Source organism: Prionailurus viverrinus, chromosome A2 (genome assembly GCF_022837055.1).
Source record: "Prionailurus viverrinus isolate Anna chromosome A2, UM_Priviv_1.0, whole genome shotgun sequence".
In the NCBI taxonomy this organism is placed as follows: Eukaryota; Metazoa; Chordata; class Mammalia; order Carnivora; family Felidae; genus Prionailurus; species Prionailurus viverrinus.
In genome coordinates, this window is record NC_062562.1 from 96,824,428 (window position 1) to 96,848,573 (window position 24,146).

At 38.4% G+C, this 24,146-nt stretch overlaps 1 protein-coding gene across 1 annotated transcript; it reads right to left on the bottom strand.

The window, feature by feature from the left end:
• Positions 1-4,024: 4,024 nt before the first annotated feature.
• On the bottom strand, positions 4,025-23,464 carry SAMD9L (sterile alpha motif domain containing 9 like). The gene is made up of 4 exons (XM_047842852.1): positions 23,277-23,464; positions 19,793-19,990; positions 14,512-14,616; positions 4,025-9,121 (listed from the first exon to the last, which is right to left on the bottom strand). The coding sequence occupies exon 4, from the start codon at positions 9,099-9,101 to the stop codon at positions 4,329-4,331; it is 4,773 nt and encodes a 1,590-aa protein (XP_047698808.1). The 5' UTR covers positions 9,102-9,121; positions 14,512-14,616; positions 19,793-19,990; positions 23,277-23,464; the 3' UTR covers positions 4,025-4,328.
• Between the last annotated feature and the right edge of the window lie 682 nt (positions 23,465-24,146).

A 24,146-nucleotide genomic window follows, 5' to 3' on the forward strand; every position in this document is an offset into this window, starting at 1 on the left:
ATTAACATTCTGCTATTCTCTCTCTTTTTCACTTCTCCTACTCTTATTTTAGCTATAGCTTCCCTGAGATAGAATTGGAGTGCATGTTTATTAAATGTAAAGTTTTGGCAAATGGCTTGACAAACTGTAGCATCCCCCCACCCCAATGTAGACATAGAACATTTCTGTAATAGCATGTCCCTCCCTGGTTACTCCTAACCCCCTGAAGAGGAAAACACTCTTCTGTTTTGTTTTTTGGGTTTTTTTTGATTAGTTTCCAAATGTTCATATACAAGGAATCATATAGTATGATCTCTTTTGTGACTGGCTTCTTTTAAATTCAATGTAATGTCATTGTGATTGGTACTAGTGTTGCATGTATCATTAGTTTGCTCCTTTTTATTGCTGAATAGTATTCTGTTTTTGTCAATATTTCCCAATTTGTTTATCCAATTTCCTTTAAATAGACGTTTGAGTTATTTCCGTTTTTGGCAGTCATGCTTAAAACTGCTGTGACTATTTTTGTACAAGTCTTTTTATGGACATATGTCTTCATTTTATTATGTAAATACCTTGGCATGGGATTACTGGATGTAATAGGCACACCTTTTACTTTATAAGAAACTGTCAAGCCTTTTTCTAAATTTGACTTTGTGTCCGTCTTTTGTATAAGTCAAAATGAAACAAGGAACTGATGTCATTTCACCTGGAAAGTTTAGAAATAAAGAAAAAATGATACTTAGCACATCAATATGAAGAGTCATAGGCTGCCAAGCATCACAGTTTTACTCTACCACATCTGTGAGTAACTGATGTTTTAGTTTAATTAGTACCCATAATTCCTGGCCCGATGTTAGAATTAGCTAATATGTTCTTACCATCTTAACGGGGTTAAGCTGTGGCACCCACTGGCAAATGTTTATATTTTTACAGTATCTGTAATGAATATCATTTCAAAACTCCCAAGATGAGCCAGTAAAATGAATGTGTTTTAAGCATATTGGGTAGGTAGTTAGAAACTTAATACAATTGGCTGAAAGAACAAGGTAAAGTGACATGAGGGTTACATGTGGATGTTGTATCCTACCAAGCAGATATTGTTCCTTAGCACATAGTTGGTACTTTTTAAGTAAGAGCAGACCACATGGATATTGCCTATTAATTCTCTACCTTTTACTAATTATCCTTTCTAGATGAGCCTATAAATTGTATGCCATGATTCATTTGTAATGCTACTTTCCACTTTTCTAAGATGGTAAGAACAATTTGGATCTTCCTGTGCCTATTTATGGCCAACACACATCCTTAGTCTTTAAGACACATGAGGCTTCTTGAAGATCTGACTCCCTTTAGGAACTGGCTTGTGCCCTGTGAGGGTCAGATACAACGTTGCCAACTGTCCACCCTGGAAGGCTCAGCTTTCACAGAGGGACAAGTCATGTTTGGACAATAGAGTCTCTATTCCACAGAATGTTTAAAAAAAAAGAAAAAGAAAAAGATTGGTTAGACCCAGAGCATATAGATATGCTTTATTTACCCAAGGGTTATTCAGCTTTAAGCAGAAAACTTTGACCTTTGACTTCTCTTTAAAAATTTCTTCCTTCTTGGGGCGCCTGGGTGGCTCAGTTGATTAGGCATCTGACTTTTGATCTCAGTTCAGGTGTTGATCTCAGTGTAATGAGTTCAAGCCCTGTGTTGGACTCCACGATGGGTGTAGTACTTACTTAAATTTTTTTTTCTTCTTGCTTGTTGCTTTGTTAAGAGTCTGTTTGGTAACTTTAAGTATAATTCACATGATTATAAATCCCACATTGTTTGTGTAATTCATATCATGAGTATTTCCAAACTAATATACCGGTAATCCCTTTATAGTGATACCAAGCTTAATGTAAATTTAATTTTCTCTAATCCAGTCTCTTTGTTTATGTAGTCATGTATTTTGAGAAAATATGGAAAGTATTGCTAATACTGGAAAATAGAATGATTGTTCCTCAAGGGATTTGGTGATCCAAAGTGTCAGCATTTATCCACCCCTCATGAGATAATGGAATGTGGCTTCACAGTGCTCAGTGCAAGTCAACCATGCTTGAAGACATTCTGCCTCTCAGATCACTCACACATATTTGAGACTCAGAAATAATATTTTCTCTCAAATAAGAATTAAAAAATAAAACATTTTAAGTTATCTGAAAAAAACATCTTGGGTTATAATTTCTTTCAGCTCATATTTAACAGGGTTATGAGTAATGAACTATAGTTTTTTGGTTTTTGGTTTTGTTTTCATCTAACTGTTCAGTTCCTTGTTCTCAATGTGATAGTTTTTCAAGTATTGGGGAAATACTGGTTTTATTTAAAATCATATAAACTGATGTACTGCAGCATACCTACTTGTGAAGATGAGTATTGGAAAAGAGGTAAACCATACAGTGTGAGAACACTAATGTTGTATGATTAGGGGACAGGGCTTGAATTAGAGTATCACTGAGTTAGTAAATTCCTTTAACCAAAGACTGACAAGGAGTGACAAAGATAGCTAGTATTTAAATTAAAGAAGGCCTGGGGCACTTGGGTGGCTCAGTTGGTTAAGCATCTGACTCTCAATCTCAGTTCAGGTCTTGATATCAGGGTTGTGAGTTCAAGCCTCTACTTAAAAAAAAAAAAAAAATTCAAAAAGGCCTAAGAAAACTTGGTAAAACATACCCATCTTAGATCAATAAAACATTATTCATTTGGTGATTCATAAAAATAAATAGCCTTTTGTGATTGGATAAATAAAAGCAGGTTGAGAAAAGAGAAGATCCCTAAAAAACCTTGTAGAGGAGCTGGGCCTGTGAACTCTGAGGATATTCATGGATAATAGGAATATTTAACAATTTTTCTTCCTTCTATCAGAACTTTTTTCTCTTATGTCAACCCATTAGTTAAGTGTTGCTAAATGTTGTAGCCCAGTCTTAGCTGAGCTATGAAGGTTTAAGGGTCCAGCCTATGTCCAGGGGTGTGTGGACACTTGGAAGCCCACCAAATGGACAGGTGGGCTGCAGAAAAGGGAGGCAGCAGTCTGGAGCAAGATCAGCAGCAGATGTGGCTTCTAGCAACAGGGGCATGTTTGTGGGCCATGTGAGCATTCCTCAGAGATTCACAGAAATACTGGTGAAAAGAACCCTGATAGGGAATAGATCTCTAGATGACAAGAGGAATTGGTTTTGCAACCTGGAATATCTAAGTTACTAAGGAGATAGGAAGTAGATAAATAAACATGTATTTGTTAAGTATTTAATTTAATCTATATTAGCATGTGTTTTACTTTATAGGCAATGGATATCTCTTAAAATCCAAGCTCTAGAATGCTGTTCGAGGCTGTTCTGCTTGGTTTAAGTCTAGGGCCAAGCTTCTAGGATTGCATTCTGGAAAGTTGGGAACACATATTGCCATGAGGAAGTTATGGCAGGGGCTCTAGGGTCAGGGAAGACTTTCTGGTGGAGTTGATTCAAACTGAGTTGTGATGGACAAATCAGAATAGTCATATGGAAAATGTTGGATGAAAATAAGGGAATATTTGATAGAGAAAATAGCGTGTATATAGCACAGGTTGAGAAGTCAAAAGAGAAAAGAGGGCAGTGAATGGAAAAAAGAAGCCAAGGGAGATGGGCTCTAAAGAACAGGTGGAGATAAGACTATGTTGACAGGAAGCAAGAATGGCCGTAGAAACAGATTTATCTGTAAATGGGAGCAAGGGGGCAAAGGGAGTTCAAGCTTGTGACTACTTTGTTTTCTGTTTTCCCCCTCCTGAAGCAAGAAGGTGGGAGAAGGGCAAGGGGTACAAGGAAGTGTGTATTTATATAGATAGGTAGAGGGGTAGGTAGAAAAGAGAACAAAATATTTACCTTCTATACATTTTTATTGATACCAAGATGAGGTAGGTGGCACTCTGGTGTGGATCTCTGGGTCTGATTTCCAAACACAGGAGGGGCTTTTCCTTTCATATTCATCTTATTTAAGTCTCTGCTTTCACAGTGAATAAATAATTCACAATTCAGAATATTCATAAGAGTGATAGAATTAAAACAGATTTTATTGATCTATAGCCAGCTCTAATGTGACCAGTGAATACCAACAGAATATAAGTCTGAAAATGCATATTTAAAACAATGAACAGTCAACTCTGCTGTGTACCAAACTCTGTGTAGACACACTTCATGCCCTCAAAAATTATAATTCATTCAGGGAGACAAACGCAGAATCTGTGATTGCAGATAAGCCAATAATGTTATTAAAATGCCATGGGATTAGAGAGAGGGAATAAAATCACACAGAGAGATGAATAAACATATTTGAGTTAATATGTCTTCTTAAATTACTTCTATGTCATATGCTAGAGGGCCTTCCATGGAAAATCCTAGGTAGAAGGACACTCTTTCTATGTTTCCACCGCTTCTGAGTGGACCTGAATAAACAGGTGTTACTGGTATTTTAATTTTTTTCTCTGTTCCATATTCCATAGAGATTAGCTTGCCTTCAGCCTGACCAGTTAGACGACACAGGAGGTCTTTGACTTCTTTTTTTTTCCAAACGTCACCACTCTGCCCGAGAGAATTTATATTTTGTGCTTTATTGAAGTATTGCTCTATCTCAGCCTTGTGAACAAGACTGTGGAGACCCTTCTTCTTCCCCAGATAAAAGAGCGTGCTTGCCTGCTTGGACCTGCACATGCTCCTGTACTGTCTCTTGAAGGTTCTGTTTAAGGATGAAACATACTTTTCCATTAGTTTGGAATCTTCATCTAGGTCTTGATTTTCTGGCCAGAACAGAAGGCAGGCCAAGAAATAAGGGTCTGGATATTGATGACTTAGTCCTATGACTTGCAACACTTCTCGGAGCTGTTTTTTCAGTGTGGTAAGTGGTTGAATGGATTTGGAGTGGGGTTTTAGACAATTAAGAATAATGTTGGCTAAAATGAAGTTTAGTTTCTCCTTTGCCAGGTGTTTAGTTGGGTTTTGCTTCAATAGGAAAAAATATTTGTTCACTATATTTTCCATATTGGTTGCAGCGTCTTTGTGATTTGGATTAAGATATTCCAGGAGTCCAGAAAACCTATCTGCTCTCAAAGCTTCTAAACCTTTCCTGCATTTCTCTTCTTGGAGAAACTGACTCTCTTTGCCCTGTAATGGACCGAAATCCGAATGGCAGAAAAGTTCCATGTATTTCCTGAAACAACGAGCGATTTTTTTCCTTAATGAGATTTCTACTATTTCTTTTTGGGTGTTCTTCATTTTCAAAAGAACAATATAATCATCAAGGAAGTCAAAACACCTTTTCAAATCTGATTGTAAATCTTGTAAGTAGGGTGTGAACTTGCTAAGAGCCAAATAATATTCACATTTTGGATTTATGGGAGTAAGTCCCTTTCCTGATAAAAATTCTACCAGAGCTTTTTTAGATAATTCATTTTCTTTGAGGAAATAGGGAGTGAGCTGGAGAATCTGAATAGTGTAAAGACCAACTTCGATTTCACCCAAGAAACCGGCTGTATTGTATGTGTCATATTTTCTTTGCAACTTCTGTGGTGCCCAGGCCTCTGTTTCATAGCCTTTCCTCTCAGTTTGCTCTTGGGATTTTTTGAAAGCTCTTGAGGCATTTTCAGCAGCTTCCAGGAGATATGTTAGATCATTAACAGTAATCAGATCATTAACAGTAATATCCTTGGAGTTCTTCCTTTCATCCCACCACCATTTGATTTGACTTTTGTAGACTTGACCAAGTGTATCTGAGATATAGGAATTTTTAGATGCTCTCTTCTTGGCCTGATTTGCCCAATCCAGAGCAATATTAAAATTCTTTTCTTTAATGTAGAAATATCTTGCTAAGGCCTGACAAATGAATGCATTTTGTGGGAATCGAACACTCCCTGCCACCAAGACCTTTTCAATTTCTTCATTCTTTAAAGCTTCAATTAACGGGGCAAACAAAGTGTCTGTTTCATCTCCATACTCCTTGCGCTGTCTTGTAAGCAGAAGAGTTTGCACATCATGTTGAAATTTTTCTCTTCCTATTCCAGAAACATAGAATAAATTTTCATTTAAGATCTTCAATGCAATTTGACATTTAGTCAAGTTATAGCTTTCTTCTAGTTCTTTCAGACAGAAAATGGCAATCAAAGGATGAATGATGCGCACACCTGTGTATCTCCCAAAATCTGCAACTTCTGTGTTTATTAGAAGTGTAGAATAGGCTCCCATCTTATCCTCTAGGCTTTCAGGTTCCCAGGGTATACTAGTGTATATGATTCCCAAAAATATTTCACACTGTGACACTGAAATTGTAGAATCAGTAACATAAGAGTTGAGTAAAGCCAGGAAGGAGATGAGTTGTGCTTCCTTGCTGTCAACATTCTGTCCTTTTAGGATATTCTTGACTACCTTTTCTATGTACATTTCATTAAAATTGCTCTTCATGATCATGAAGGAATAAAAGTTTTCACAGTTCTTGTGTTGCTTTTCAATTTCTTCCAGTTTAGCCTCAAAAGCTCTTTGTTCCTTAGGAGAAAGTTGGTAGGTTAGTGCAACACTGTCTGCTAATTTTGCAGTCTCATCAGGATTCTGGGATCTCATGCAGTTGAGGATAATTACCAGTGTTTTTTCATATCTCAAGCCCTTCTCTGCTAAAATGGAATCGATGGCATTCTGTAGGACATAAACATTTTCCTGGTCTTCAAAATCATCCACAAGGAGAAGTACAGGAAAGTAGTCTTCATGGCTGGTTGCCTTATAGGTAATCAGTTTGGTCACTTGTTCTACAATTTCTGCAAAATCAGTTGTTTTGTTTTTTAACACAGCACATCTAAAGTTTTTCTTTAGGTCCCAGAGGACATTCATAGCTAACGTAGTACCCCCACAGCCTGGATGATGATAAAGATTGATAATTTTTGCAAATACTGGTTTAGGAGAGTCTGCCCAGCACTGTATCAGATCTTTAAGCTTTTCATAACTATCTCTTTTGACAAAAGCTGAAGAATAGTTTTCAGAAGAAAAATAGAAGTTCCACCAGGATACTTTGCCACCTCGATAAAAGTGTTCCTCTTTTGATGTCTTAAATTCTTGGAATTTAGATTTATCTTTCTCTATGTCTGTGTCTTTACACTCATTTTCACAGAGGATTTCCAGTGCAGTCAAGATATCCTCTTCCTTTTTCTCCAAGATAACGGAAGAAAATCCATGGGAAGGCAAAAATCTTCTTGATGACTGAGTCACTGGTTTTAGTTTAAGAATAGTACTGTTTATCAGTTCTAAATTTAAAGTGGAAATACTGTGGTTTGTTAATTCATCTGCCATTGTCAGTCTTGTTTGTAGCAGATCTTTCCATCGTTGATAAATCTGTGAGTTTACACAGATACACAATATATTTTCCATTCCTCTGAGAGCTTGATAGAAAGCACAGAAAGTTTCAATGAGGGGATCTCCTGGGCTTTCCACTGGAGAGAGTAATAGAAACACTACCAAAAATTTCCCTCTTGTCATTATATTTTCATCTGTGAGAAATAAAATCAACTTTCTGACTTCAGAAGCTCTTTCTCTATGCCATAAGTGTGGTTCTAGAGGCTTATGGCTCTCATTTTTCAAGTCTGATCTGCCATTGCAGAAGATCCAGCTGGGCTGCTGGTAAAGATTTAAACTAGAAATTTTCTCCCTTATGTTATTTGTCTTTTCTTCAAACTGATTTGGAAAGTGAAGATTTGCTACTCGGCTTTTTTTGTAAACTTTGGCCACCCCCTTGCTCACAGATTCAGGATCAAACTCCAACACAGCAAACCACTTCATTTCCTTTAGAAAATCTAAGTTATTTGTTTGGTTTGGATGGCATTTATTTGTTACAAGAATGTACCAGCTGTAATATGAATTATCCAGTGAGTCTCGGTTGCCTATGAGAAGTTTGATAAGCTTTTGTCCTTCACTCTCCTTCTTATTTGCCTTCACCTCATATTCTTCTTCAGCCTCTTTTCTAGATGCTGCTAGTGACTTTAAATTTTGTAAAAATGCTTTGTAAGCTATATCCCGTTGCTTAACATTGGCCAGGATATCCTTAGAGCTGGCCCCATCTCTCACAAACAGTGAAAGATCTTGGTTTGGTTTCCATGTTTCATTTTTACAGTTTTGCATCCTAATTAAGAAATACTTTTCTTCACACACAGAGTGTTTTGGAATAACATCTACTTCTATGACAAATCTGTCAGATGGTGTATTGTTCTGCAGTAGAACTTCCACAAATCTTGGTTCCCGAATGCACTTCTTGGCTTCATTGACCTCATCTTCAAAGTATTGTCTGATCGTTATATTGAAGTGGTCAATGAAGGCATCTTTACTGGTGACTTTCACACCAACAATTTGTCCATGGGGTTTGTTCTTAACTCCAAAATGGATGGTGCCATTGGTGCGTGAATTAATACAAGCTGCTGCAAATCGGAAGACTTCATTGCTAAATTTCATCTTAATGTCCTTTTCTGTGGCTGCTTCTGTATTTGTGAGGGCTTTGAACTCATGTATTGGGTCTATGAGATTGAGTGGGCCAGTTTCAGGTTGTAGAATACTATGTTCTATGTAACGTTGGCTGTTATGGAACTGATCAAAAGGATATGGCATACAAGTCAACTGTTCAGTTTCTAGCTTATCCTGATTTTGGTCTTCAGTGGTTGTTCCTCCATTTAATGCATCTTCTTTCAAAAGAATTGATTTTTGTTTTTTGGTATCTCTGATCTCTCTGAGATCATGATTAAAATTGGGTAACTCTGATTTTTCATCTTCCTTTTTTGTCTGTTGTGGCTTTTTTGGGTGTTCTTGTAGGGATGGTTTTGTATGATCTAATTGTCCAGAATCCTGATTGTTACTTTCAGGGTACCTATTATTCAATCTGTTATATGTACGTTTTATCAAAAGTGCTGGACCCCGTGGTAGCCCCATTTCTCTAAGGTCCATCTCAGTTAATTCCTGCAGGACTAATCCAGTTACTTCTTCATCGATCAGAATCTGCCCATATTTCTCATCAATCTTAAGGTCTTTGGTTACCCATTGTTTCACATGCTCTTTGGTCCAGTTGTTGGTCACTTCGGGTAGCTCTACTTTTTCACTCATTTCGAGCTTGCAGTTTTTTCCTTGGAAAAAGTAATACGATAAGCATTTTAGTATTATGCTTAACGATTGAAATTACATAGTCAATTATGTACGTAATTTTACACAAACAACATATATAAAATATTGTTCAAGAATGACTCTTAAAATTAGTCGATACTGGGGCGCCTGGGTGGCTCAGTCAGTTCAGCGTCTGACTTCAGCTCAAGTCATGATCTCACAGTCTGTGGGTTCGAGCCCCGCGTCAGGCTCTGTGCTGACAGCTTAGAGCCTGGAGTCTGCTTCCGATCCTGTGCCTCCCTCTCTCTCTGCCCCTCCCCCACTCTCACTTTGTCTCACTCTGTCTCTCAAAAGTAAATAAATGTAAAAAAAAAAAAATTAAAAAAAAAACTAGTCGATACTAATGTTTTGTAGTCCCAATTAGTGCCCTTGTTTCCTAGGTGATTATAATTATTATCATTAAATGAGCAGATGCTTCCAACTAGGGTCACATACACCTTTATCCATATAGTAATTATCCCTTTTAGGTTTAATTTGGTGAAATTTGGGTTTTTGTAACTGTTTTTTGAATTTTTTTTTTAATTTATATTTGACAGAGACAGAGTGTGAGTGGGTGAGGGGTGGAGAGAGGGAAGGGAAGTCACAGAATCTGAAGCAGGCTCCAGGCTTGGAGCTATCAGCACAGAGCCTGACGGGGGGGCCAGAACCCATGAACCACAAGATCATGACCTGAGCTTAAGTTGGAAGCTCACCCGACAGCCACCTAGGTACAACAAGGGTTTTTGTAATTTAAAACCAGAATTTTAAGTAACAAGACATTGATTCCCATAGCTGAATATTGCAAATAAGCTTTAAATATAAAACCAGATAAGTGGAGGTGGGTTGGGGAACAGAAAACTCCTTTCTCAACTAGGAAGATGATCATCTTTGTTACATAGCAATGAAGCAATCAGCTACCTCATCACCTACTGTCTTTTGGAACTCAAGCTATTAGGCCACCAAGACAAAAAGAGATGTGGTAGCAAAATGTTAGGGAAGTCAATTTGCTTGGCTAATTCTTGTGGCTCTCAGAGATACCAAAAGAATTAGCTGTATTTCAAACTGGCCTGGCCTGACTGAAATTAGATAAGAAAAATAGTATGAGTTTTTAACTTTGTTAAAACGATTTCAGCCTATGAAGCAACATTTTTCCAGATATATCTCCTGAGACAAGGGAAACAAAAGCAAAAATAAACTGTTGGGACTCCATCAAAATAAAAAGCTTCTGTACAACAAAGGAAACAATCAATAAAACTAAAAAACAACCTACTGAATGGGAGGAGATATTTGTAAATTACATACCTGATAATGGGTTCATATCCAAAATATAAAGAACTTATATGGGTCATTACAAACAACAACAACAAATAATCCAATTAAAAATGGAGAGAAGACATGAATAGACATTTCGCCAAAGAAGACATACAGATGGCCAACAGACATATAAAAAGATGCTCATCATCACTTATCATCAGGGAACTACAAATAAAAACTGCAATAAGAAAGGAGAGGAAGATGGCAGCAGAGTAGGAGGACCCTAGACTCATTATGACTCATGAACACAAGTAGTTAACTATCAAATCATCCTAAATATCCCAGAAATTGACCCCAAACAGCAGAATATACATTCTTTCAAGTGCTCACAGAACATCCTCTAGAATAGGTCACATATTAGGTCACAAAATAGGCCTCAACAAATACAAAAAGATTGAACTCATACTACATACTTTTTCTGACCATGACACTATGAAACTAGAAGTCAACCACAAGATAAAAATTGGAAAGATCACAAATACATGGCAGTTAAACAACATGCTAGTAAACAATGAATGGGTCAACCAGGAAATCAAAAAAGGAATTAAAAAATACATGGAAACAAATGAAAATGAAATCTCAAACAGTCTTTGGGATGCAGCAAAAGTGGTCCTAAGAGGGAAGTATATACAATACAGGCTTACCTCAAAAGCAAGAAAAATCTCAAATAAACAGCCTAACCTTACACCTAAAGCAGCTAGAAATAGAACAACAACAACAAAAAAGCCTAAAGCTGGCAGAAGGAAGGAAATAATAAAGATTAGAGCAGAAATAAATGATATATAAACTTAAAAAACAATAGAACAGATCAATGAAAGCAGGAGCTGGTTCTTTGAAAAAAAATAATAAAATTAATAAACCTCTAGCCAGACTTATCAAAAAGAGAAAGGACCCAAATTATTCACCATGATCAAATCGGATTTATTCCTGGGTTGCCAAGTGGTTCAATATTTGCAAATCAATCAATGTGATATGCCACCTTAATAAAATAATGGATAAGAACCATATTATCATTTCAATATATGCAAAACAAGAGTTGACAAGCTACAACATCCATTCATGATAAAAACCTCAACAAAGTAGGTCTAGAGGGAACAGACTTCAACACAATAAAGACCACATATGAAAAACCCACAGCTAATATCATCCTCAATGGGGAAAAATTGAGAGCCTTTCCTCTACAGTCAGGAACAAGATGGGGATATCCACTATCACTACTGTTATTTAACATATTACTGGAAGTCCTAGCAACAGGACTTAGACAACACAAAGAAATAAAAGGCATCCAAATCTGTAAGAAAGAAGTAGGACTTTCACTATTTGCATATGACCTGATACTCTATACATAAAACCTGAAAGACTTCACCAAAAAAAAATGCTAGAACTGATAAATGAATTCAGTAGAGTTGCAGAATACAAAATCAATGTACAAAAATATGTTGCATTTCTATACAGCAATAATGAAGCCACAAGAAGAGAAAATCAATCCCATTTTTAATTACACCAAAAACAATAAGATACCTGGGAATAAACCTAACCAAACAGGTGAAAAAAACTCTGAAGAATTTAAAGCACTAATGAAAGAAATTGAAGGTGATGCAAAAAAAAAAAAAAAAAAAAAAAAAAAGGAAAGACATTCCATGCTCATGGACTGGAAGAACAAATGTTAAAATGTCCATGTAACCCAAAGCAATCTACACATTTAATACAATCCCTATCAAAATACCAACAACATTTTTTCACAGAATTAGAACAAATAATCCTAAAATTTGTATGGAACTGGGGTGCCTGGTGCTCAGTTGGAAAATCTGAAATTTTCAATCTCAGTTGAAAATCCAACTCTTGATATTGGCTCAGGTCATGATCCCTAGGTTGTGGGATTGAGCCCCATGTTGGGCTCCATGCTGAGCATGGAGCCTGCTTGAGATTCATTCTGTCTCTCTGCCCCACTCCCCCAGTTGCATGCTCTTTCTCTCTAAAATTAAAAAAAATTTTTGTGTGTGTGTGGAACCACAAAAGACCTCGAATAGCCAAAGCAACCTTGAAAAAGAAAAAGCAAAGATGGAGGCATAACAATTCTGGACTTCAAGTTATATTAGAAAGCTGTAGTAATCAAAACAGTGTGGTACTGGCACAAAAATAGATATGTAGATCAGTGGAATGGAATAGAAAACCCAGAAATAAACCCATAATTATATGGTCAATTAATCTTAAAAAAAACCCAGTAAAGAATATCCAATGGGAAAAAGTCTCTTCAACAAATGGTGTTGGTAAAACTGGACAGCCACATGCAAGAGAATGAAACTGGACCTCTTTTTGCACCAAGCAAAAATAAATTCAAAATGGATTAAAGACCTAAAGGTGAAACCTGAAACCATAAAAATCCTGGAGGAAAACACATGCAGTAACTTCTTTGACATCGGCCATAGCAACTTCTTTCTATATATGCCTCCTGAGGCAAGGGAAACAAAAGCAAATATAAACTATTGGGACTTCATCAAAATAAAAAGCTTCTGTATGGCAAAGGAAACGATCAACAAAACTAAAAGGCAACATATGGAATGGGAGAAGATATTTGCAAGTGACATCTTATAAAAGGTTAGTATCCAAAATCTATAAAGAGCTATATAGACTCAACACCACAAAAATGAATAATCTAATTAAAATGGGCAGAAGACATGAATAGACATTTTTCCAAAGAAGACGTTCCAGATGGCCAACAGACATATGAAAAGATGCTCAACATCATTGATAATCAGGAGATACAAATCAAAACTGCAATGAGATTTCCCCTCACACCTGTCAGAATGGCTAAAATTAACAACACAAGAAACAATAGGTATTGGTGAGCATGTGGAGACACAGGAACCATCTTGCACTATTGGTGGGAATGCAAATTGGTGCAGCCACTCTGGATTACAGTATGGATGTTTCTCAAAAAGTTAAAAATAGAATTACTCTACAATCCAGCAATTGCACTACTAGGTATTTACTCAAAGAATACAAAAATACTAATTCAAAGGAATATATGTACCTCAATATTTATAGCAGCTTTATCTACAATAGCCAAACTATGGAAACAGCTCAAGTATATATCAAATGATGAATGGATAAAGAAGTGGTAAATATACAATGAAATATTACTCAGCCATAAAAAAAATGAAATCTTTCCATTTGTAACAATGTGGATGGAGCTAGGGAGTATTATGCTAAGCTAAATAAGTCAGTCAGAGAAAGACAAATACCATATGATTTCACTTTGCCTTCAGTCTGCAGGACATACCTAGTCCTGAGCCAATTAGCAGAACTATGAGCTACTGGCACAATGAACATTATAAACATATTTCATATGATTGATTCCATTCACTTTACAGTGTAGATCCAGGAGGTCTTTGAGGTTCCATAAGAATTAGTGCACATATCGCAACCAGAAATAAATATCATTTGTTTATTCACTCGACAAATTTTTTTTTTTTTATAAATTTTTTTTTTCAACGTTTATTTATTTTTGGGACAGAGAGAGACAGAGCATGAACGGGGGAGGGGCAGAGAGAGAGGGAGACACAGAATCGGAAACAGGCTCCAGGCTCTGAGCCATCAGCCCAGAGCCCAATGCGGGGCTCGAACTCCCGGACCGCGAGATCGTGACCTGGCTGAAGTCGGACGCTTAACCGACTGCGCCACCCAGGCGCCCCTCACTCGACAAATTTTTATTGAGCACCTGTTAGGCATCATGCTCAAGAAAAATAGTGGTAACCAAAATAGATGTGAAGTTTTTTCATAGTACTTATAATCCAATGGAGCAAATTTAAAAAAGAAAAAAAAAAAGCCACACACATACATTCAAAACAGTTTATAATAATAAATTGTGATCGTGCTTTGTGTAAGACTCAATAACGGGCAAAGGACTGGGATCTGTGAGGAGGGGAGGAATGTCACTATGAGGAAAGTGGGGACATTGGACAGGTGAAGTTAAAGTGGGGCTTCTGGAGTAGGGTGGGAGGCAGGTAGAGGGAACAAGTCTGGGGGGGCAGAGTGAAGGGAGTAAGGCATAGTCTACCTGGTAGGACTTCCAAAGTCCTATCTCCAGGGTCCAAGGAGATGGGTGTGGTGGTGCTCCACAGTGGGCTGTCTGTGCTCCTGCTCCCAGATCCAGGTACTGGGTCTGCCAAAGAGAATTCCAGAGCAAAGGGAATTACTGACCAGGAGATGACTCCACACACCCCAGAGCCTGGATCCTCCTGCTTCCTCTGCAGAGGTCCTAAGTGTCATTTCAGATAAGCTGAAGGGAGGGGTCCTGCCTTACCTGTTTACAAGCACTATATGTGGAATAGTAGAAGCAGTTATTAGTAAACATAATCCTAATGAAAGATTTTTTGAGGTCACTTCGGAGAAAAGTTTGAATAAAAAATGACTACTGTATTATTTTTAAATTTTTAAACTTTTATTTTTGAGAGGTGGGGGAGGGAGGAGCAGAGAGAGAGAGAGAGAGAGAGAGAGAGAGGGAGACAGAGGATCTAAAGCGGGCTCTGTGCTGTCAGCAGACAACCTTATGAGGGGCCCAAACTAATGAACCACGAGATCATGACCTGAGCTGAAGTCGACGTTTAACCAAACTTGCTTTTTTATATATTTTAATATATTTTGACCTCCTTTTGTAGGTAGCTGAAGGGAAGAGGCACTCATGCCCTCAGACACTTCCTGTCACAATTTTTGGTGGCTCAAATGATCCTTCAATACACTTTCTCCCTCTTGACTGCCTCTTGTCTAATGATCTTGACCTCCCCCCAACTCCAGTCTTAACAGTCACATCATTGACCTTATGATAACTGTTATGGGTTGAATTATGACCACCTCCCTCAAAAAACCTATGTGTTTGTGACAGGTGAAAGGAAAGGGCGTCACTTATGTCAAGAGGTTTTGAAATGGAGCCATTAAGGAGATGGGCCATATACATGCCCTCACTGGAGGAACCATGAACTTTTAAACCTGGCCCAATCAAAAGTATTGCAAGGACTTAGCCCAAATTTTCTACTTGCTAGGAAGAGGTTTTACTTAGTGATAGCCTTAGCAATAAGTTATATTCAGTCAAGATTAGCTTTCTGCCACCAAAAACAATCAAAAATTCTTTTTTAACATTAAAAAATTTTTTTGTAATGTTTATTTTTGAGAGAGAGAGAGAGAAACAGTGTGATTGGGGAGAGGCAGAGAGAGAGGGAGACACAGAATCCGAAGAAGGCTCCGGTCTCTGAGCTGTCAGCACAGAGCCAAACGTGGGGCTTGAACTCAAGAACTACAAGATCATGACCTGGGCTGCAGTTGGACGCTTAACCCACTGAGCCACTCAGGTGCCCCTTTAAAAATTTTTTTAATGTTTATTTGTTTTTGAGAGACAGAGAGAGACAGAGCATGAGTAGGGGAGGGACAAAGAGAGTGGGAGACACAGAATCTGAAGCAGGTACCAGGCTCCAAGCTGTCAGCACAGAGTCTGACACAGGGCTCGAACCCAGAAACTGTAGATCATGATCTGAGCTGAACTCAGACGCTTAACTGACTGAGATCCCCAGTCAAAAATCCTTAGTAAGCAACATTATGAATATGAGCATTCCCTTTTTGCCTTAAAACCCCCTGACTTTTGCTTAGTGGGACACTATGTGGGTTGCTACCTAAATCTGTGTATCCCAAAGTACATATTCTTTGGTCCCAAATAGACACTCTTGCTTAATTATTACCTCCTGACAAGTTTAGGTTGATGTGACAAAGTCCTAGCCCCACTACCTTGGAATGCAGCCCTTTTGGACATAGGGTCATTGCCGATGTTTACAGGAAGCCATTAGAGTGGGCCCTAATTCAGTATAACTGGTATCTTTATAGGAAAGGGAAATTCAGACACAGAGGCACACACACACATGGAGAACACCACGTGCAGAAGAAGGCAGGGATAGGGGTGATCTATGAGCCAAGGAATGCCAGAGATTGCCAGCAAACCACCAGAAGCTAGAAGAAGAGCAAGGAACATATTCCAGTTTACAGCCCTCTGCGGGAAACAATCTCACCAACATCTTGATCTTGAAGACTTCCAGCCTCCAGAACTGTGAGATAATACATTTCTGTGGTTTAAGCCACTCACTTTGTGGTACTTTGTTACAGCAACCCTAGCCAACTAATAGAATCACTAATGGCTACAAGCCTTCCAGCATCTCAGATTCAAATACCTCCCTCCTGCATCTCCTCACTGCTTCTCCCTTGTAACTAGCTTGATTTTCTTTGTTCATTGTAATCACTTGCTCTGTCCTCCCTCCTCTTGTACTCTGTCTGTGTCAACTCGGTGGAACATGGCTGGACATGACCCTCCATGACCTGCCTGGTCTCACTTTACAGTCATGACCACTGTCCTCCAGCAGACTGTTAAAATGCTCTGAGCTACCATCCTGTTTCCCTGCTATATTCACTCTCTCACTGTCTTAAATGGCTATTTCACACATTCACACAAATCTCCAACACCTCCTCACCATTGTCACTTTCTGCTATAACCCTGCTTCCTATTGCAACTAGGAAACTGAAACAATCAGAAGAGAGCTTCCTTGAGCTCCTAAAACCACATCTACCACTGTACTGCTTCTTGACTTCTCTTCTGTTACTAAGTCCATACATTCTATTTTAGTTTCTGTTCTTTGAACAGACTGTCTATAACTCCCTGCTCTAGAGAGGAGACCCACGCATCTCTGGGCATCTCTTCTGGAGATGCTCTTGTCATTCTCCACAGATGTGCTCTGTCCAGGTCTGTGGCAATATCTTCTTTTAGTCAGAGTCCTTTCTCACCTTCTCCTCTGGGTACCCCAGATATTACAAGGAAAAGCTCTAGATTTTCTCTTCTGATATAGCTAGTGAGTATACCAATCCCACTAGACTCCAGCACTCTACAAGGAGTGTGTGTCCGTGTATAATGTGGGGATGTGGAAGGGCTGGTCTTTGGGCCACCTGCCAGGGAGACATTTTCTCCTTTATTGTTTGAATTCTGCTGGAAATTACAGGGAGATGGGAGCACTCTCCTCAAATTGGAAGTGCATCTGTCCTCCCCAAATCTGTTTTTAATCTGTACTTTATCTCACAGGTTCCCCACCGTTCAAAGATGAAGACCCTTTATAACAGTAAAAACTTTCTCAGCTGCCCACTACTATGATAAGAGCTGAGACGATTCATAATGATTTGAAGTTACTATATATTTGGTAATGCTTTCACATAAATTTTGCACTCTGTCAATTATACAAGCATCTTATATAGACTATGATCCATATTTGGATCATTTATTTAATTCAAGATGGCCATGATTTGGGCAAAATGCTTTAATAATGCTTTGGTATAACTCTTTGGCTCAGTGTATTATTCAACCTTGTTTTGGGTGATGATTCCTTAACATTTATGTAGAACTTTGACATATTTCACTGTTCTGAGGCTGACAAAATCATTTCATGAACATTATCCGATTAGATTCATGTCCTGGAGTGTTGGCATATTTTTTAAATATGAGGGACCTTTATGTATAACAAGAAGTTACATAGTATAAATAAAGGGGAGGGGTTGTGATCAGGAAAACAATGTCATGATTAATTATGTCTCCTCTCAGCCAACCTGTTTTCATTGTATAGGAGCATGGGACAGAACCAGTGCTGTCTTGGTTGTTGTTTGCTTTTGTTCTGCTTCTTCAAAAGAAAAGCATGTAAAAACTTAAGGTCTGAAATGGATAAAGGTGTTGTTCTGCTTGGAACTGGGGAGAAGACCTCTACCTTATCTCCTTTATTATGTTATGGGAAATTTTTGAACCCCAGAGTTCTCCTTATGAGTACTCAATTCAGGACCCCTTCCTTCCTTCCTTCTTTTCTTTCTTTCCTTCCTTCCTTCCTTCCTTCCTTCCTTCCTTCCTTCCTTCTTCCTTCCTTTCTTTCTTTCTTTCTTTCTTTCTTTCTTTCTTTTTTCTTTTTTCTTTCTTTCTTTCTTTCTTTCTTTTTTTCTTTCTTTCTTTCTTTCTTTCTTTCTTTCTTTCTTTCTTTCTTTCTTTCTTTCTTTCTTCTAGAGAGAGGGAGAGAGAGAAAGGAAGGAGAGAATCCCAAGCAGGCTCTGCACCATCAGCAGAGAGCCTGACACGGGGCTTGATCTCACAAACTGTGAGACATGACCAGAACTGAATGAAATCAAGAGTTAGACACTTAACCAACTGAGCCAACCAGGCGCCCTCAGGACCCATTTCTTAAGGACTTTTATTTTCTCGCTTTGGGGTTGATCAGGAAGGATCAAACCAAACAGCTTTTAGGGCAAGCAGTGGTGCCCACCCCTGCCTCCAGGAAGCTGGGTCTCAGCAGCCCACAAGTATCTTTGCCTCTTGTAAAGAATGCTCACAATTGGAGATCAGCAAGCCTACTGTTCTTCAGAAATGAAACTGCCAAGCAAGTTGGTTATATTTTCTGGAAGTGCACGTTAAAATGATGTATTTCCTCCCATAGTCTTTGTACAAGCTAGTTGTAAAGGAAAGTCTTAAATAAAATGATTAGAGGTGCCTGGATGGTTCAGTCAGAAGAACATACAACTCTCGATCTTGGGTTTGTGAGTTCAAGCCCCATTTTGGGTGTAGAGATTACGTAAATAAATAAATGTTTTAAAAAATAAAATAATTAGACTTTGGTGGGTCTAATCTTTAACTTTGATATCATCTTGAGTTATACAGGACAGGGTTTGACATAGCTGCCCATGGCTATAATTTTCTACACAGGTTGCTATGCTTCAATTCCTGATCCTCTGATCAACATTTTACTTAGGTCTTTCTAGACTCATCTCTGGAGACTTCCACTTTCAGAAACACTCTGCATCATGGTGGTTGGAAGGTTTCTTTCTTAAAGAATTCTTCAGGGGCACCTGGGTGGCTCAGTCGGTTAAGTGTCCTACTTCGGCTCAGGTCATGATCTCACAGTTTGTGAGTTTGAGCCTCGTGTTGCGCTCTGTGCTGACAGCTCAGAGCCCGGAGCCTGCTTCAGATTCTGTGTCTCCCTCTCTCTTTGTCCCTCCGCTGCTCATGCTCTGTCTCTCTCTGTCTCTCAAAAATAAGTAAGTGTTAAAATTTTTTTTTAAGAATTCTGCAGCCAGTGCAAGTTACATCTAGTGACACATACATGTTACAAACAGGAATATTTCTCATTCCTTTAAAATTGTTTCATTAGAAATAGCTCATGTGCACTTGAAAATATATTCATTTTCAAAGTTCTACTCTATGTTTTAGACTTAGTTTTTAAAGACAGCTTTTTAAAGAAATTTGATGAAACAGGTATCTTTAATGATTAGAAACTCACCGAGACTTTTCTGAAAACTTCCTTTTTATATCAGCAACTTGAAATAACTCTTTGTGAGGTTCTTTGATCTCAAGCTATTAGATTAGTTGTCTTTTCTTGAAAATTTGCAAGAGTCATGTCCTGGAAAGCATCTGTGAGGAAATACAGATGTAGGCAGAACAGATCTGGTCCTTTTCCAGTTTGCCTTTTGTTGAGAATCTGTTACATCAAAAAACAAAATGATATCACAGAAAATTAAAATGGAATTGATTGGATTGTTGCTTAGGAACTCTATGAGACAGATTTTCCCCCTAACTTCCTATTGTGAAAAGTCAAACATGTACAAGATTTGAAAGAATAATGAAAAGAACATCCTCCACCAAGATGGCATCACCCCTGTATTTAAATACTTTTAATAAATTAAACAAACATCCAAAAATTTGTTGCAGGCATTCTCTTCCCCTTCTGCCACATTCCACATTCAATGTGGTACAAATCCTGTAGGTTGTCTCTGTAAAACACATCTGGCATCTCCACCACTACCAACCCGTCCAAGCCCCCACCTCTCTCCTGGATGTCAGGAGCAGCTCCCTCACTTGTTTCACCCTTGCTTTTATTGATCCTGCTGGAGACTTCTCAAAATAGCAGCCAGAGTGACCCTGTTCAAATGTAAATCACATGCTAATATTCTGTTCAGTCCCTCCAGTGGCTTACCATTTGACTCAGAGTGAAAGCTGAGCCCTTTATTATAAACTATAAGGCCTCACATGACCTGGCACCCTGTTACCCTTCTGATATTAAATCTTATTTTCATTTCCCTTTCTAAAGCTGGTCCAGCCCCTTCTTGTTTCTTGCAGGAAGAACCTACTTCTGCTTCTGGCATTGTCCTTGCTTCCTCTCTGTGGGATGCCCTCAGATACCTGCAGGGCTCACTCCTTCCCTTTGCTTACATCTTTCATCACATGTCACCTTCTTACTGAGGCATGGGTGGCCAGCCTGCTGAAAACTTTATTCCATCTCCACTATTTCCTGTTCTTCTCTGTTATTTTTTTCCCTTAAATATATATACTTAGGATTTATCACAATAAAGTATTCCACATACTCCTACCTATTTATCTTGTTTCTTTTTCTGTCCCACCCATTATTTCTGTGTACTTCATGAGGATCAGGAGTTTTTACATGTATTTACTATTTTACAGTGCTTAGCACAGAGTAGCTTTTAACAAAAAATTTGTTGAATGAATAACATTTTCTCAGAGTAGTTTAAAGTAATAAATTTTTGACAACTCTTGAATTAGCTATGTCTGTGGGTCAAAGGACCAAATGACTGCTCATTTCACTAGGGCAGTTCTTTCACTCGGCTTGAATCTCACACAGAAATCTAGACATTCTTACTGGGCTGTTCGTTAGGGCCAGAACTAGTTCTAGCTTCAATCACCCGGTCACAAAGAAGGAAAAGGAAATTTTGTCAAAAGGAAAGGAAAGTTAATAAGTATGTTTTCTCCTTCAGTCCTTCTAGGTACCCTAGTTTCATAATATCCTGTATCATTTCTGCTGTGTCACTCACAGTTTCCAAATAAGGTCATTTCTCATACTGGACTAGGTCTCTCTCTCTCTCTCTCTCTCTCTCTCTCTCTCTCTTTCTTCCGGGTCCTCAGTGTCAGAGCCTCAGCACCTCTGCTGTTCTCATCTGCTGCCTCTGCTCTGGAAAGCTGATCTCCTCGTGAGGGACTTACCCCCTTCCCACAGACACACCCTGCTCAGATCTGCTGCAAAACTTCTCTTAGCCAGAGTTCTCTTTCAGTAATTTAACCGTCCACCCTGTCTCTGGATATCCCAAAGACTGAGAGGACAGACTCAAGGTTTCTCTTTTGTTTTAGCCAGTGATTATAGCAATTCCACCAAGGCCCAACATTCTAAAGTTTGTTATTTTTTAAATTTTTCGTAATCTCTACACGCAATGTGGGGCTTGAACTCACGACCCCAAGATCAAGAGTCACATGTTCTTCTGTGAGCCAGCCAGGCACCCCTTTTAATTTTTTTAACTTTATTTAAACAATATTTTTTAAGGCCCAACATTTTAGGAATGAGGCAGCACATCAGAAATTTCCCTCTGCAGTATATCCCTTCTTCTTACAGCTTTTATGCCTCTATACAGCCAGCAACTCACTGTGTGCTGTGTCCAGTGCTGCAAGGGTAACTTTGTGCCACCTAAGAGGTGGCAGCTTTCTCTTCCTTCAGATTCTGCCAGTAGATACCAGGGAGATAGAAACACTGTTCTCAGATAAGGTCACAGACATTTATTCCCCAAATCTGGAGTCTTTCCTTTTGTTATATGGAAAAATCGGCAATACCTTGTCTTAATATGATACACTAAACTCTTTACTAATATCTTGGACCTATTATAATGTCAAAAGGTTCTCAACCTCCCTCTCCTCTCATGACAGCAGTTGTGAACATATAATGATTTGAACTTACTATATTCAATAATGCTTTTAAAATAGTTTGTACCTTATCAGTTATAAGAGCATCTGCATATATATTGTTGGAGCTAAGCAAAGATCAAAATGACTGGTGTGGACAAATTTTGAGATTGACTTGACATAACTGTGGCTTCCTGGGGGCCCTCATCTTCCTGTTTTGAAACAATTGTGAACACAAATCTTATCAGTAATACCATTAATTATTAGCAAAGGAGCTACAGGATGCCATCCTCCAGCAACTGCTCCAGTTTTCTCTCTTTAGGTGTTGAACAAGAAATGCCAAATCATCAGAGTGCATAGGGTCAAGCACTGGTGCCCACCCACCCTCATCTCAGGGGCGTCCTCAGAGCATCCCAGATATCTATGCCCCAAGCAGTCCTGTTCGGTAGGACTCAGAGCTGATCATCAGGGAGAGGCTCTGCAGGATTCTGATGCTAGTCTGGGAGAGCTACACATCTCCCCCTGCTGGTCTGAAGAAACGAAACCATACACAACACAAGTTAAGTTTCATTTCCTGGTTAAGTTTCCATTTTCAGTTTTTAACTAGATTGCTGTAAAAAAAAAATGAATGTGAAGGGACTTCTTACAAAGAGAAATAGTCTTTGGAGAGTGTTATCTTTGATTAAATGTAAAGCTTCTAATAACATCTTAAGTACGGAAGACAGAATTTTACACAGTTTCACATGACCACAGGTTCCTTTACAATCTTTAACGTTTACATTCCTGAACTTTGCATTGTTTTTCTGTTGTCTTTCCTACTGCCCTGTGGGACCATAAGGTTCTCACCACTACAAGTACACTTAACGGTACATTTCTTTCTAGAAGAGCATTCACAAAGTTAGCCTCAGTTAAATATGTTGCTACATATTTAATCTATTGATATTTCTAATTACTTTCAACATTTTTACAAGCAATCATTTATGTATAAACACAAGTATTTATATAAAAAGTACAGCTGGGATTTTAAAAAATAGCCACACCATCGGCAGAAAATTTAAAGGTTTACTGATTCTGTAACTTACCAGGATTTTCCTGAAAACTTCTTTTTATATTGAAAAGTTGAAGCTGTTGATTTCAACCTTTGTTTTCTTAATCCTTTCCTAGTGGGCAGGAGAAATAAGATTGTAAGATCCTTTTAGAAATCCAAACAATGAACTTGTGGAGTTCTCTGGTCTCCCAATAAGCCGACTCCTCTGACCCTGTGTGAGATCAGCAGTGAAGAAGCAGAATGAGGAAGTTAGAAATGCAGTCAGTTTCAGTTTTGCTCAGGAATGGTTTATTTGGACTTGGAAGGATGTAAAATATCAAAGTTAACACCTCATAAAATTATCAAAAAATTTTGAACCATTGCTTAGAAACTATTCATCAGACAGTATTTTAAGTCATAAGAGTTCAGAAATTGTGGTGGTGGGGACCCTATGGAAAAAACATATAAATACAGAAGAAAACATTAAAATCTCAATGTGATTTAAGTGCCTGTTATGGGATGAAGTGTGCTCCTCCAGAATTCATATGTTGAAGTCCTAACCCTCAGTACCTCAGAACGTGACTGTATTTGGAGATAAGGTCTTTAAAAAAGTTTATTTATTTATTTTGAGAAATAGAGCAAGACAGTGCAAGCAGGGAAAGGGCAGAGAGAGAGGGAGAGAGAGAATCCCAAGCAGGCTCTATGCCCAGCACATATCCTGACACAGGGCCTGGTCCCATGACCCTGAGATCATGACCTGAGCCAAAACCAAGAGTCAGATACCTAACTGACTGAGCCACCCAGGTGCCCTGAGATAGAGTCTTTAAAGAGATATTTAAGTTAAAAAGAGGTCACTAGGGTGGGCTTTTATCTAACATGACTGGTGTCCTTGTAAGAAGAGATTAGGATATAGACACACACACAC

Bases quoted from the DNA above. Each gene is read 5' to 3' on its own strand.
- SAMD9L (XM_047842852.1), bottom strand. From the start codon at position 9,101: ATGAGTGAAAAAGTAGAGCTACCCGAAGTGACCAACAACTGGACCAAA.